This window comes from Onychostruthus taczanowskii, unplaced genomic scaffold (genome assembly GCF_017590055.1).
Source record: "Onychostruthus taczanowskii isolate IOZ18803 unplaced genomic scaffold, ASM1759005v1 scaffold36, whole genome shotgun sequence".
Classification (NCBI taxonomy): Eukaryota; Metazoa; Chordata; class Aves; order Passeriformes; family Passeridae; genus Onychostruthus; species Onychostruthus taczanowskii.
The window spans coordinates 1,855,562-1,871,022 of record NW_024501015.1 but is presented as its reverse complement, the minus strand read 5'-3'; the positions used below and the strand labels follow the sequence as shown (position 1 = coordinate 1,871,022).

The 15,461-nt window shown below is 51.8% G+C and overlaps 2 protein-coding genes across 2 annotated transcripts; both read left to right on the top strand.

The window, feature by feature from the left end:
* Nucleotides 1–2,155: 2,155 nt before the first annotated feature.
* HOXA2 (homeobox A2) lies at nt 2,156–5,716 on the top strand. The gene is made up of 2 exons (XM_041411557.1): nt 2,156–3,868; nt 4,546–5,716. Exons 1-2 carry the CDS (start codon nt 3,487–3,489, stop codon nt 5,298–5,300), a joined length of 1,137 nt encoding a protein of 378 aa, XP_041267491.1. The 5' UTR covers nt 2,156–3,486; the 3' UTR covers nt 5,301–5,716.
* Nucleotides 5,717–10,054: 4,338 nt separating this feature from the next.
* HOXA1 (homeobox A1) lies at nt 10,055–12,527 on the top strand. The gene is made up of 2 exons (XM_041411565.1): nt 10,055–10,689; nt 11,122–12,527. Exons 1-2 carry the CDS (start codon nt 10,071–10,073, stop codon nt 11,475–11,477), a joined length of 975 nt encoding a protein of 324 aa, XP_041267499.1. The 5' UTR covers nt 10,055–10,070; the 3' UTR covers nt 11,478–12,527.
* The last annotated feature ends 2,934 nt before the right edge of the window (nt 12,528–15,461 follow it).

Below are 15,461 nucleotides of genomic sequence, written 5' to 3'. Positions count from 1 at the left end.
AAGCTTGTGCTTAAATCCGATTTTTTTTCCTTTCAGGCAAAATGTCCGTAATTTTTAGATTGAAACTTGAAAGATAAATCAAAACGGACCTTAATAGACTAGGTAAAATATAACCCTGCACGTTTATAAAGACATATTCCTATGCTGTGTAGATAATAACGCACGCTGTTCACCATCTGTATCTTTTAGAGCACAGAAAAAAAATGTCGCCATTTTGGTCTCATGCTGAAATATTATTAATCTTTGGGCTTTACCTTGTTCCCAGAACCATCCTTGCCTGATGCTGAAACATTGTCATGCATCCTTGAATCTATATAGAACTTTTCTGCATAAATAGATAAAGCATGCCCAGTCAAAGAAAAGGATAGCAAATAGATTTATACCGTGCTGTTTATTGTATATATAGACATGTAACCGTGGAAGGAAAGGCTATGTAGGCTAATATTTTTCACTGAAATCTGATTATTACACAATACAGACCAGCGACTGATTATTACTTTTGTAGGCGAAGGAAGCATTTTTGCAACATTGCAAGACAATGCTCGTTTCAAAGGAGCGCCCGTATAAAATTCCAGCCGCCCCCCCCCAGCTCTCGGATCAGTTAGGTTAGATACAACAAAAGGTAACGGTACAGTCACGATACTTACTGCGTGGTTCCTTTAGCACCACGAATTGCATTTAGGAAAATGTTCAAATAGAAGGAAGTTGCAGTTTCACCCCCCTCCCACCCCGAAGAAAGAAAAATACAGGCGATTTCCCCCCCCTTCTTTCCATAAACCGTATTCAATCCTCTCTTCAGAGCCTGTAGGTTGCAAATAAGAATTTGTAATTTTGCATTTAAGATTCGTCCGATTAAAAGATGCCCCTGGAGGCAGAAGTAATTGATTCTCCCAAGAATTTCGCGTCCTCTCTGCAAAGGTTTTGTTCCAGGTGGTTTTTGTATTAGGTTGACCACAAGAAACAAATGTGCAGAATAGAGACACCCACACAGGTTTTACTCACAAAGCCTGGTTAAAGTCCAAACCTCTCTCTTTATTATTTGTCATCCTGCTCTTAATCCCAATATTTTCCAGAGGGGGAAAAAAAAATCAGAGAAAAGAAAAGAAAACGTAGGCATCAAGAAGCAAAATAAAACCGGACTTTTCCCACAAGCAGCCCAGTCCTCTGCCAGCATATTTTAAAAGCAGCTTTTTTCCTTGTTTACTTGCGTTTCTTGCTCTGCCTCTTTTCACGGCCACATTTGATCTTGGAAAGAGCAAGAAGCTTTAAATGTGTTCTTAAGGGCCAGTAGCTGTCAAACCTTTTGGCGGCCAAGATTGATCGCGGGCAGACACCACCAGAGCTTTGTTTGGACTAAAAGCAAGAAAATTAAACCCCTTGCATTTTCCAGCAGCATCGATATTTGTAAGGCATCCCTTTTGAGGGATTAAATGACAAGTCTCGTTCTATATTTTATTTAAACAAGCAACCACCAAAAAGCCCATTTAAAGCCTCTCGGCCCCTCCCCTCCCCCTCTCTCCAATGCCTTCGCAGATATGCTATATCTTGTGGGTGCATTAACTTAAAACCGATTTTTAAAATGCACTTCGTGCAGACTGGACGCAGACTGATCCACTGAGTGCTTGGGTCTTGTTTTCTATTTCCCCTCCCTCCACCCCCCCCGTATTTTTTCTTTTTTTCTTTTTATTTTTTATTTTTTTCTTTTTCTTTTTTTTTTTTTTAATATAATTACGAAGACAGTTGCCGACTCCTGTTTGGCAACTCCGAAAATAAAGCGAGACGGCATCTCATCGCGCTGGCGATGGTTTCTGGCTCCTGGAGGACGCGGAGAGCGGCTCGGAAGCGCCTTCCCCCGGCCCCCGGCGCACCCCACCCCGCCGTGCACCCCGGGCTCCACGGGCAAGCAAGCCCCGTCCGGGCTGTCTAGGACGGCTGTGACCGTAGGATTCATCGGGTTGGTGATTGTGGCCATCATTGTCATCACTCTCCCTGTCGCCTCAGTATGGTTGGAAAATTATGCCAAAAGCATCCAAATTCGGGACTTGCCTCGACCTGGCAGGGGTGACTGGAGGCGGCGGCGGCAAGAGCCAAGCATCGGAGGCGGGTGCCGTCTCTCAAGTCAGAACCCCGCAGCACTTTCGCTCTGTCTGGCCCCCTGAAAACAAACCCGCTACCAGCCCATATATTTCCTGGTAATCGAAAATACTCACCAGACCCAGCCTACTACGGTTATTAAGCAAATTATGCCAGCAGACGGGAGTATCGTTTGCAAGCTAAGGCACGGGATATATACTTTTTTTTTTTTTTTTAAGAGGCAACAGCCAGACGCGTTTGCAGCCTCGAGATTTGGCTCGCCCAGAGAGGTTCTCCTAGGGTTATGTGTTACGGTCCAATCCCGGGAAGCCAACTGGAGAGGGAAGTCATGAAGCGCCCGGGCTGCTGCCTATGTGACTCTTCCCCTCGAAGCAAGGTTGCTGAGGAAGATCCTGATAAACAATGGCTCAGCACCGGCGACCGATTGTTCTCCATACTGTACACCCGATAGCCACCAAAAAGGAAGAAAAAAAAAAAAAAAAGAGGAAAAGAGGAAAAGGAAAAAATAAAGAAATAAATCAAACAAGAACACAAAGCCAAGCAAACAAACAAACAAAAAATACAATGGAGCCCATTGAGGCTGGGTCGGGAAGGAGAAACTAGTTTTGGAGGAAGTGCTATTCCTAGGAAAAAATCAAGACCTTCTGCTTCAGACTCCTGCCTGGGTGCAACTTCTTATTCGGGGGCCTGACGGTGTCAAAACTTTGAAGATTAATGGATTACTTTGTTAATGACTCAAGGCGTCAGATTGAGGTGCTTAAATGATTTGTGAGGTGCAAAGCGTTTTCCTGACAGTCCCAAACAATGAGAGAAGAGTGTGCGGGTGGATGCGAGGAAGGCAGCAGGCTGCAGGACAAGCAGCCACACACACACACACACAGAGACACACACACACACACACACACACACACGCACACTCTCGCAGCCTCTCTCAAACATATCCACGCACACACACCCTCCTCCCCACCCCCGATCATTTCAGATTAGGACGCCAAGGGGATAGATACTCGAGATATCATTTCCCCTTTTAAAAAAAAAGTGTAAATAAAGCCTTTCTGGCCCCCAATGAGGCGTTCCTTCCCGACTTTTTTGGATCAATCAAACAGACAGTGGCTTCTTTTGATTAAAGCCCAAATTGTCATTGGGCAGAGGCAATCATGTGACAGCCAATTCGGTCCAATTTCAACCTTGTCTCCATGAATTCAATAGTTTAATAGTAGCACGGTCCCCATACGGCTGTAATCAGTGAATTAGAAAAAAAACACCCCACCAGCGATCTTCTATGCTATATTTTTTTTCTCCTCTCTCTCCTTTTTCCTGGGCCTTCCCCTCCCCCCGAGGCCCCTGAATCCGAGGGAACTTTTTCTCCGCGGGGGCTGCCAGTTGAAGGCCATGAATTTCGCATTTGAGCGAGAGATCGGCTTTATCAATAGCCAGCCATCGCTTGCTGAGTGCCTGACATCTTTTCCCCCTGTCGGTGATACATTTCAAAGTTCATCAATCAAGAACTCGACGCTTTCACACTCGACACTGATTCCTCCTCCTTTCGAGCAGACCATCCCCAGCCTGAACCCCGGCAGCCACCCTCGCCACAGCGGCGGCGGTCGCCCCAAGGCGAGCCCCCGCGGCCGCAGCGGCAGCCCGGGCCCCGCCGGCGCCCCGCCGCCCCCGGAGTACCCCTGGATGAAAGAGAAAAAGGCGTCCAAGCGATCCGCGCTGCCGCCCGCTTCGGCCTCCGCCTCAGCCGCTGGACCTGCCTGCCTCAGCCACAAAGGTCAGTCCAAAGACGTGCCGCCAGCCCCGCCGGACCGCTATTTTGGCTCCCCGCATCCCCCCGGCTTCGCGGGGGGACGAGGCGGAGGTCGGGCGAGCGGGAAGGACGGAGCTGGAGGGGCTCGATGGAAACCCAAACTTTCCCCAAACTTGCCTAATGCGGGATGATTTATTTGAGTTGGAGCTGACCTCTCTTGTCTCGCCGTCCTAGAGTTAGGATATTTGACAGTAATGAAGAGTGATAGATTGCTCCCGCTCAGCTAAGCAGCTGATGCATTAATTATAAATTGCGGTATGGCTAATATAAAGTTTGCTCTGGTGTGGGGAGGTTGGGGAGCTGGAGGCAGCGATTTGGCGGAGGTGGCCGAGGGGCACGCAGCACCGGGCGCTCAGCAGTGCAACACAATGGGTTTACTGCATCCAAAGGCGGCCATTTTGTTGCAGTTGCTATTTTATGCTATATGGACATATAGATATAGACACATACATGCAGAGAGAGCACTCCCCCCCACCCCCCCGGGATGCGATGAGCTGGGGTGCTGAAATTCAATCCGTGCATTTATCTGTTTTGTATGTGTGTCCGTGTGCCTTTGCTTTGGCTCTTCGGGCGGTGATGCTTTGGGGTGCGTGTGGTGGTGGTGTTTTTCTTTTTTTTTTTTTCTTTCTTTTTTTTAACAGACCCCCTTGAAATCCCCGATAGCGGTAGCGGTGGATCTAGGCGCCTGAGGACGGCTTACACCAACACCCAGCTTTTGGAGCTAGAGAAAGAATTTCATTTCAACAAGTATCTCTGTAGACCAAGGAGGGTTGAGATTGCAGCCTTGCTGGATCTGACTGAGAGACAAGTCAAAGTCTGGTTCCAGAACAGGAGGATGAAGCACAAGAGACAGACCCAGTGCAAGGAGAATCAAAACAGCGAGGGGAAATTTAAGAACTTAGAGGACCCCGAAAAAGCAGTGGACGAGGAAGAAGAGGAGGAGGAGGAGAAATCTCTCTTCGAGCAAGCCCTCAGCAACGTCTCCGGCGCTCTCCTGGAGCGGGAAGGCTACGCTTTCCAGCAGAATGCCCTCTCCCAGCAGCAGGCTCAGAATGCGCACAATGGCGAATCCCAAACTTTCCCCGTTTCGCCTTTAACGAGCAATGAGAAAAATCTGAAACATTTTCAACATCAGTCACCCACTGTTCAAAACTGCCTCTCAACAATGGCCCAGAACTGTGCAGCTGGCCTGAACAATGACAGTCCTGAGGCCCTAGATGTCCCTTCTTTACAGGACTTTAACGTTTTCTCCACAGATTCCTGCCTACAGCTTTCAGATGCAGTTTCGCCCAGTTTGCCAGGATCTCTGGACAGTCCCGTAGATATCTCTGCTGACAGTTTTGACTTTTTTACAGACACACTCACCACAATTGACTTGCAGCATCTGAATTACTAAGAAATTAAAGAAGTCCTCTCCCAGGGTCCTGCTTTCTCCTCCTTATTCTTCTTAATTTTTTTCCCCCCAGTGAATTAATTTTATGTTTCCCCTCCCTTTCCCTCTTCACTATTTTCTGTTTGTTACTTCCCTCTGATATGCCATTTTGCCGTTCCTTATGAAGTTTTAGTTGTGTTCAATTTTAACCTAGCCACATTCTAGGTCCTTCTATGAAAGCAATATATGAGGTCTGTAAGAAAGTGATCATATAGGAATGTATCTTCACTTTCTTTTTATTTTTGTATTACATTAGGATGCGTTGTCATAAGTATTTTTGGTAGAATAAATTCTTGTTTGCTACAAGGAGCTTTCTCTTTTTTCTTTTTCTTTCTCCTTTCTTTCTCTTTGCTTTCAAGATGGATAACACGACGGGTATCTCTCCCCATCCCTTCCACTATTAATTTACTAATAATCAAAATCCAACGTTCTGACAACGAGCTCTTCCCTTTTGGCAATTTAGGACACTTTAGAGAGGAAAATTCGTTCATTTTCTTTATTATAAGGATTCTCATAAGGGAAGGAAAAACAAACTAAAGAAATTACAACCGTTCACAGGTTTGATGGAGATTTGTTCCTTTTAATGTATAAATGTGGCATCTTATCTCTGTGAGGATACAAAGCTTGGAAATCCTCAGCTGTAACAAAAGCATGAACGAGGACTTTCTCTGTTACAGGCAGAACGTAAGAGAGACACAGTAGGATAAGCGTCTCCTGCAGAAACCAGCCTGTTACATGAACGAAAGGAAAGGTGCTTTTTAAAAAAATAAAAATTAAAATAATCCTGGTTTTCTAGAAAGTAGTGCTCAGCAGCCAGCAAGATATTTCAGAAAACGTATCTTAAAAAATATCAGAGCTCACAAAGAATGTAGTTGGTTACTTCTCACGTGCTGAGTAATCCAATAAATCAGCCCTAGGAGGAGAGGAAATAGAGAAGTTAGTGCCTGTAAAATCAAAAGGGCTGCAGAAATGCAGGGGGAAGAAAAAAATATTTAGGGAGGAACTGGCCTCTCCACTCCATCCTTCTCGGGGGCGGTGCGGGGGCAGACCCGAACATATTTTTCTGTGTAAGCCTTCTTGAGAGGTGAAAGACCGATAAGGAAAAGGGGAAACTGACTTTAAAGTTACAATTTCCTCGGGCTCCCCGCTCTTCTGCTGGAGGCGGCATAGACGGGCTTTCAGGAATCTCCACCGAATTGCCTGCCACCCGGCGCTGCCGAGCCCCAAAGCGGAGGGTGAGCCCCGTCCTTCGGGCTAAAACGGAGCAACAGATGCCAGCGGGGCTCTGCGGCTCCGGGGCCGGGGCATCCCGGGCGGGGATGTTCGCGGCTGCTGGAGTGAGTGAGTGCGGGTGGCTGCATTACACAAGCGAGTGGGGCTTGGCTGGGGGGCTGAGAACGGGGCTCCGCTGTCCGTCCGTGCGAGCAGTGTTGTCTCCCAGCCCCGTAGCACGCTGTGGAGCTGGGATGCGTGGGTTATAGCTGGAAGGGCTGAACGCAATTCTTCCGAAAGCCATAAATCAAACTCTTTCTATGAATGAGAATGTCATCAAAGAGATCAATTGCAGGAACACATTCACAAATAAAAATCCTCTTACGTATTTGCCGAGGCTGGGGATCCCCGTCTAAAACCATTAAGTGAGAAGGCGTTTAGTCATAATTCACTTTTATTGCTCTTTTAAAACAACAGCTTGGCTGAGCTGCGGGCGCGGTGAAACCTCGGCCTCGGTTCTCCTCCTTCCCTCTGCTCCAGCCATGTCCCTGCGGAAAGCGAGCAGCCTCACCGGCATTTTCACTCCTCTGCCACTGGGTTAAATTGGACCGCAACGCTCATGTAAGGGTTGGGGTTTCTTTTGTGCCCAGATTTCCGGATGTTGACTACACTTAAAGAAAACCAAAGCAAAACGAACTAAAAAAAAAAAACCCACACAATAAAACAAATCCCCCAAACAAAACCCAGAAACATAAAACAAAAAGAAAAGGAAAAGAAAAAGGAAACGTTCTACAAGGTTTAAACTTCTCACAAACTCAATTTAAATAAATGGGGGAATTCAGCAAGCAGGAGCCGCCTCCGAGGCTCCGGGTGAACTCTGGGGCCACAGCGGGGGCACACTCCCACGGAAAAGCCTCAACAGCCGGGATCGCCCCCTCAGCCTCAGTTCCGTGGCAGGAAACGCGGGGCGAAGCCGCGGAGGGGCCGGGATGGCCTGAGGGCAGGGGGAAGGGGCAGTAGCTCCCCCTCGCCTGGCCGCGGAGGAGGGAGGGTGTGGTGTGTGTTCCTCCCATGCTCCGACCCTTCTCATGATGTTGCCCCCATGCTTAGTGCGGGCAGCAAAACCCGAGAGCCCCGCCAGAGAGACAATGCAACAAGAGACAATGGCACCAAAAAGGCAGAGAAAAAAGGATTTCAGGATGCTGGAGACTGTAAGAAAAGTGATTCATCGGAATTTGCGGGTAAAAGGGATCTACTTGTAGTAATTTTTTTTTTTCTTGGATGAAGGAAAAAGCACTGAGAAGATGTCAGCCCTTTTATTAGTAAGTAGTCCTAATCGCTGTCTCTTTTCTCTGCTTTATGCAGTATTTATCACAACTGGTTTACAAGAATGAAATAAATGTGTTTACAGCTATAACCATAACCAAAATTGGCGCAGTATAATATCATAAATGCCTCTGGAGTGTTGTTGCTCTTGTCCTCCACTCCGCCCCCCTGCAGTTTAAGAAACTGAACCTTTCCAGAGGGCCCTTAACCATCGTTGCCTCTGTAGTAAATCAGAACAAATAGACATACTGAGGGCACCGGGGTAGACGCGTGGTGGAGAGAGGCGCCCTTGGGTTTTGGCTGGCAGTAGAGCGGCCGTGCAGATGCCGTGGGATAAGGGCTGACCCAACAGCAGTGGGAAGGAGAACTTTGCACCTAGAGTTGTTGTGTTGTAGTTCGTGTGGGAGGGAGGAGCTTGAGGGTGTGTATGTGGGTGTGTGAGTGTGTATTCGTGAGCGGGGAGTGGTGGCGGGGTGGAAGAGCCTTTTGGATTTCAAAACAAGCAAGGATCGAGCGTGAGAACAGAGGGACTTAAGAGTCGGCACCTGCAGAAATAGAGGGGGTAGCCCCTCCTGGGGCTAGTGTCAGGGGACATGACTTTCCATCCATCTTTCTCCGAGGCTGACGCTTCGCAGAACTGCTTTTGAAGACTTTTGGTCCCGTCCTTTCTGCCTGCAGACGGCTGGGTGCGCTGGGACAGACGGATGCCCGGCCTTTACCTCCCCTTTCCCTTTTCGCATACGTAAACCGCACATGAGGTCGTAACCCATATCTCACCACCATCCCTCCTTCTCTGGCCACGGACCCATCTCTTGACCCACCTCCCCACGGTGCTGGGGAGGGGTGGGTTGGAGCCGATGCTCAGCGCGGTTCCCGAGGGTCCTGGGGCCGCCTCTGCCACTGGCCATCTGCCACCTCTCCCTACTGCCGACCCGGTTGGTGGAGCGCAGGGACAAAGGGGCCGGGGCGGTGGGCCCTGCGCCTTCCTCCGCTCCTCTGCCCCTGTCCCGGGTCGCCTCCTAGGGCTGCGACCCGCGACACCCCGGACAGCCGTCCCCCCACCCTGTCCCAAGGCGGACGGGCTGCAGCGGCTCTGCGGGAGCACAGCAGATGGGCTGCGGAGCCCCCGGGCCCCCGTCCAATCATTCGTCCTCCTGCCCCCGGCTCCTCCTTCCCTACCCCAACCCTAGGCTGGCGAGGGTGAGCCCGGCGGAGGTGCAGGGGGAGCAGGGATGAGGGCCAGAGGGTGGCCTGGGAGAGCACAAAGGCCGTCAGTCCCAAAAGCGCCTCATTTCCATGCTAATGTCCGCGGCCGCCTGGTGATGCGGCTGGACAAGCCCCTTTAACTCTTGGCGTGGCGTCGCGCTGGGACTGCGGCGGGGCTGGACCGGCGAGACCCCTCGGCACCGGCACTGTTACCGTCTCCACCTCCACCCGCATCCCATCCACATCCGTATCCTCCGTCCCATGCCTATTCTCTACCTTATCCTTACCTTCATTCCTGTCCTTATCTTAATTCCCAGCCCGGTAGAAGTCCCCAGCCGCATCCACCGTTCCGTTCTCATTCCCGTCCCAAGGGCTGATGCTCTCAGCACTGTCTCTGCCTCCCTCCGCCCCATCCCTCGCCCCATGCCGTGGATCCAGTCGCGTCCCCTAGCCACCCCCACCCCCCGCCGCTGTCCTAGCCGGGGCTTGGTGCGCAGCAGAGGTGCCCGGTGCAAGCTTGACAGCGCCGACAGCAGGGTGACGCTGGGGCGCCCTGGCAGCAGCACTCACCCTGCAGCGGACGGCCGGTGGGCTCCGCGGGCCGGGCGCAGCCTCCAGGTCTCTCCTGCCTTCCTCTCTCAGCTGGCGGACGAGACCCAGGGGGCTGTCGCGGCGGGGGTGTGTGTGTACGGCCCGGCCCGGCCCGCCCCCACCCCCTGGGGGCCACCGCCACCGCCTCCCCGGCCCGCGGTGCCGCGCGGTCGGAGCGCTCGGCGTTTAAATGCCCCCGACGCGGCGCTGCATCAGCGACGGGAGCCGGGGAAGCCCCGCGGGCCCCGCAGCCATTGGCTGCCGCCCCCCACGTGCCTGCCCGCTGCCGGCGCCTTCGTGTCATTTTCCTGCCGGCCCCATGGAGGAAGTGGGAAAGTTGGCGCGGCCCCGCCGGACGCTGAAGACCCGGTGGCGGCGTGACAGAAGGACGCGGCGAGGATGAGCTCCTTCCTCGAGTACCCCGTCCTCGGCGGCGAGGCGGGGGGCTGCGCCGCCCGCGCCTACCACCCCGACCACGGGATTACAACTTTCCAGCCCTGCGCCGTCAGCGCCGGCAGCTGCAGCGGAGAGGACCGCTTCCTGGCGGGCCGCGGGGTGCCCATCAGCCCCCACCGCCACCACCACCACAGCCCGGCCCAGCCCGCCGCCTACCAGCACCACGGCGGGCTGGGGGTGTCCTACGCGCACCCCGGCTGCGGCCCGACCTACGGCGCGCAGGGCTTCGGAGCGGCGTACGGCCCCTACCCCCTGGGGCAGGACGCGGAGCTGGGCGGCGGCTTCCCTCCCTGTGCCCCCGCCGTGTACTCGGGGAGCATCTCCTCCTCCGCCGCTGCGCAGCACCCGCTGCCGCACCAGGGCTACGCGGGGGCCTCCGCTCAGTACGTGCCTCCCCCTTACGGGCAGGAGCAGCAGAGCCTGCCCCTGGGCACCTACAACCATGCCCTGTCTCCCCTCCACGCTGGCCACCGGGAAAACGCCCGCTCCCCCTCCAGCGAGACCTCGCCGCCGGCGCAAACCTTCGACTGGATGAAAGTGAAAAGAAACCCACCCAAAACAGGTCAGTGGCCGGCGGGAGGGCCGGGGCGGGGGCCGCTCCTCTCTCTCTCCGCCGAGGGTGCGGGGAAAGAGGCGCGGTACACCGCGGGGCTCTGGGCAGGTAGGTCGGCCCGCATCTCTGGGAGCAGTCGCGGCTGCCTGCCGGCGGAGCTGAAAGCCGGTGCCGCTTATTCCTCACTTGTTCCTGACTCCCCCTTCTCCTCCTCTCCCGTGGTCATATTTCTGGTAATTCATAAACCACTTATCAAGTTTGCTCTGACACTAGAGGCTGACTCCGGTTTAGCACCTCGCACTCCATCACTCACCCTGCCGGGGTTTCCCTCTTATCCTAAGAAGTTCTTGCTCCCTATCGCTTAGCCGGTGTGGACATATTGATTACATCGCCTATAAATCATTTCCGCTCACTTACTTACCGCTGAATGTCCCCTCGCAGGCAAGGCTGGCGAGTACGGCTTCGTGGGGCAGCCCAACACCGTCAGAACTAACTTCACCACCAAGCAGCTCACCGAGCTGGAGAAGGAGTTTCATTTCAACAAATACCTGACCAGGGCCAGGCGGGTGGAGATCGCCGCCTCCCTCCAGCTCAACGAGACGCAGGTGAAGATCTGGTTCCAGAACCGGCGGATGAAGCAAAAGAAACGGGAGAAAGAGGGGCTGCTGCCCATCTCCCCCGCCACCCCCACGGGCTGCGAGGAGAAGGCGGAGGACTCGTCGGAGAAGTCCTGCTCCTCGCCCTGCAGCGCCTCGCCCGCCTCCTCCGCCTCGGACACGCTCGGTGCCTCCAACTGAGACCGGCCGCGCCCCGACGGCCCCGGCGCGACGCCCCCGCCAGCGCGGCACGCGTCCGTCCAGCGCCGTGATGTCGGTCCCTCGGTCGGTCGCTCGGTCGGTATCCCCGGGAGAGGTCTCGGCGAGCTGCCGCTCCCTCCCCCGCTACCTCCGCCGCCGTCCGGCCCCGGGGGTGCCGGCTCCGCCGGGTCCCGGCGCCTTAGTGCCAGGGAAATTTTCTTCCCGGGCCCCCTTCCTTTTTTGTTGGTGGAGCTGTGTTGGCATACGCGTAAGGGTCTCCCTCCTCCACGGCGAGGATGCTCCACCGAGCTTCCCTGAATGAAAGACAGGTTATTTAGGGTCAATAACCTCACAAAGAGATGCACTATTGCAAGTGTTTACACGACTTATAGGACTTTCATCCCCTTAATTTAATGTATTCTTTGTTCGTGTCAATGAGTTTGTTGCTTGTAAATACTTTGTCCGAGAGATTTATCTTTTTACAGATTTTTCTAGAATGATGTTTCGATTATCAGGTTAAGCAGGGTGAGTGCATTCGCCAAACTGGATCCATTTTTATATTGGTGAAGTAGACGACCGTATCAAGTAAACTTCTTAAGCTCAAGCAGATACCTCAAAAAAGTAGCGCTATTTCTTTAAATGTGACAAACAAGGCTTCAATTGCACTAGGTTTTTTAAACCTTGCCCTGTGTGCTTGCTCCCTCTCCTTTTCCCCCTGCCCCAAAAGCTGTGTTGGATTATGTGCAGCTGAAGGGTACAACCATCCAAATGACCTCGCCTCTTCCTATTTTCATAGTAACCTTCCTTTAGACTTGATGTCTGTTCAAACTTCTCGTGAATGTGACAAATGGCCAAATGAATGTATAATTTCTGTGGTTGGTGTCCAGACCTTTGCATGACGCACCGTGCTTTGCTGTACTGCGGGTACACTGAGTTCTATCAGTTGTCGTGTGTGAGCAAAATGTCCTCCTGATTTTTCTGTACAATCATGAAAGTCTCTGTAATTCCACCAGTGGTGGAGTCCAGAGCAGGATTTACGGGTCCTTATAATGTCTGTAATAAATATATTCCACTTTCAGGTAGCCCTCGTCTGCCTACCTCTGCGTGACGTCAGCGCTGAGTCACAGCCTGGGCTCAGCACTTTGGTTTCCCTTCTTTTCTTCTACTGGGGTCTTTCCAAGGGGGAAAGGGAGTAAGAGTCTCACAACCCCTCCTATGTTGTTTTGTCAGATCAGAGCTCTGGCTGCCCAATCTGACTTCCTACACAAAACTTCTTCCTCTCCTATGCTCAAATAATATTGTTTTTAGACAATATAAGGCCCTTCTCTCCATTTTCTGTAACTGGGAGGAATTTATGATCCCAATCTAATTCTGAAGCACAAACAGGAGAACTTCCTGGGTCAAGTGCTAACCTTTTCACCTCGGGATGGATGCTGACACTTAAGTAAACAGAGCACCCTTCAAAAGCAGAAACTCTCTTTAACCAGTATTTCCTCACACTGCAGGCCCCTCTCCAAGGACCACGCATTTAATTAGCCTGGGCACTAAGCTTGTCCTGCTTCCCTCTCCCACCCCAAGCTGCTTGATGGGGTGGGAGATGGTTCCCAGTGTGTTTTTGGTGTTAACCCCAGCCCATTCCACCGTCCTTTCCCCTCTTTCTCCGGCCCAATCCCCGTCCCGTCCCTCCCTCCCCCTCACCCCGGTACAAAATAAAGCTCTTGCAGGTAAATATAATATCTGTTCCAAGAAATGTCAAGTGAACAGCAGGTGGGGAAGGGAGAGGAGCCTTTGTGAGGAGAACCTGGGTGGCAGGACACAGCAGAGGCATGCTCAGCTGGACGGGGGATGTCTCGAGTCACTGATGCCTCTTGAATTACAAGGCAAACACGCCTAACATCTCCTTCACCCTGCCCAGCTGCGAGAAGTGCTACCGGGCTTCTCCTGGGGCTGGTCTGCCCACGCAGGCTTCTCTTTGCGGGATCCGCAGAGAGTCAACGAAATTTTCTTCACTTCGGTGTCAAAAGAGACAAGTCCTGATTTGCAAGGCGCGGCGGCCATATCAAGAGCCGAGCTATCTGCAAGGGAGCAGGGCTGTCTCCAAAGGCTCCCGCCGATGCCTCTATTTCTTTCATTTCCCCGCCTGCCATATACTTTACCTTTTGTTTATTAGTGTAAAGCCACAAAGCAAAACAGATGGCCTTCTTCCAGAGTCTTGGATGTGTTAAAGTGGCATTTACATGCCAATGAGGGCATTTCAATATCGAAATCTGGATCTAAACATTGCTGGAATCCGGATCTACAACTCGATTCCACCGGTGTTGACTCAATGTGTTAGAAAGAGCGGCCATAAATTACAGCCTAAATACGAGAGACAAGACGCTTGCCAGTGCGTCAATCTGAGATTCGCGATTCGCGGGCAAAGAATCCCATCTCCTTCCAAGACCAAACCCCATATACATACATACATACATACATACATACATATATATAATATACACACACGTGTATATATATATGTATATATATATATGCACACCATCCCCTGCCCCCCGCAGTCATAGTGTATTTCAAGCAAAGACGCTCCCAGTCTCCCGATCCTGTCTCATTTTGTTAGCGTTAATACTATTTCGATACCATCAACCTTCGGGTTCAGGGGTGCGGTGAAGAAAAATTAAAATCTCTAGTTTATAGTTTCTACCTCAAAAATATCGCTAAATCCCCCTACAAAACGCTTTCAACGAAGACACTAATTTACCCTTCAGGTAGTAAGGATTTTTTTTTTACACATTTTAAAATTAAAAAAAAAAATCTCTAGAATCTCAGGGTGAAAAATGAAGAAAAAATCCCGCATCTCATCAAAATCCGTCAACACAAATCGCATTCAAATGTCAAACGGAGTTTAATATCTTCCTATCATACTTAAGGCCATTTCTGCTGTTCACCTTTAAAGTTTACTTTTGGAGGCTATTGAGATGCTTTGGTGTTTTCCTCTGGGGCAATCAGATTGAAACCGATCAATATTTACTCAGTCTGAAAGGGCTGTTGAAAAGGCAGCTAACAACAAACTGCTTAGCTGCTCTCCCCTCTTTAATCTCAGGTTCACCGAAAGTTCAAGCAGAAATGAATTCGGTGATGGGTCACTTTAGAATAAATCCCAGTAGTTAATCTCACAGCCTTGATAAAGGCAACAATTACAGAGTCATCCCTCTCCCTCTCTCTCTCCCTCTGTCTCCCCAGCAGCGGCAACTTTCCTCTCACTTTTGCCCAGAATATTTTTACTAAATTTTAACAGCTTTCCGTTGTTTTGCGGAGACAGCAAACACTCGGCATCTTCCCCGCGCTGCATCCGACGCTCAGGCGGGTATCCCCGGCGAGAGGTACCGGAGTGAGGGAAAAAAAAAAAAAAAACCAACAAACCCATCTCGTAAAGCACCCGGCATTTTCAAGCGGGGGTCCGGGGACAAAGGGAGGGGTGCCTGGGGCTTTCTCCTCAGCAGTGATGAGGAAAGGGATGGCTGGAGAGGCACCCGGCAGCTGGAGGCGCTGGTGGAGCCGTGCTCCCCTCTCCATCCTGTATGGGAAAAGAGTAGAAATCTGGGCAAAACGCGATGGACGTCGCCGTTAATTGCTGGGACTGTGCAAAGGCCAAAGTTCACATAATCACTGCATAAATGCATGCTTAATAGGGATTTATTAGTAACTCTCTAATGGCAGCTCACGTTTGGGCTACAGACTCGAGCTGCTTTTTACCGGCAAACTGCTTTTCCAGAGCGATGCCCCCTCCCAGCCAGGAATTGTCCGGGGACCCTGGGCACGGATGAGCTCCCGGGCAGGCCCCGGGGATGCTCCGAACAAGGCCGGAGCCGCGGGAGAGCCCGGGCGGCAGCGCTGGGGACGGCCCCGGGGGAGACTGCTCCTGCCGCACGGCCGGGCCCTGGAGCCGGCGGGAACACCGGCTGGCTTTTTTTTTGAAGGGGAAAAGAG

Excerpts from the sequence above, each read along its gene's own strand:
- HOXA1 (XM_041411565.1), top strand. The coding sequence starts at position 10,071 with ATGAGCTCCTTCCTCGAGTACCCCGTCCTCGGCGGCGAGGCGGGGGGC. Across the intron at positions 10,690-11,121 it reads AAGAAACCCACCCAAAACAG|GCAAGGCTGGCGAGTACGGC; the intron begins GTCAGTGGCCGG and ends GTCCCCTCGCAG.
- HOXA2 (XM_041411557.1), top strand. The coding sequence starts at position 3,487 with ATGAATTTCGCATTTGAGCGAGAGATCGGCTTTATCAATAGCCAGCCA. Across the intron at positions 3,869-4,545 it reads TGCCTGCCTCAGCCACAAAG|ACCCCCTTGAAATCCCCGAT; the intron begins GTCAGTCCAAAG and ends TTTTTTTAACAG.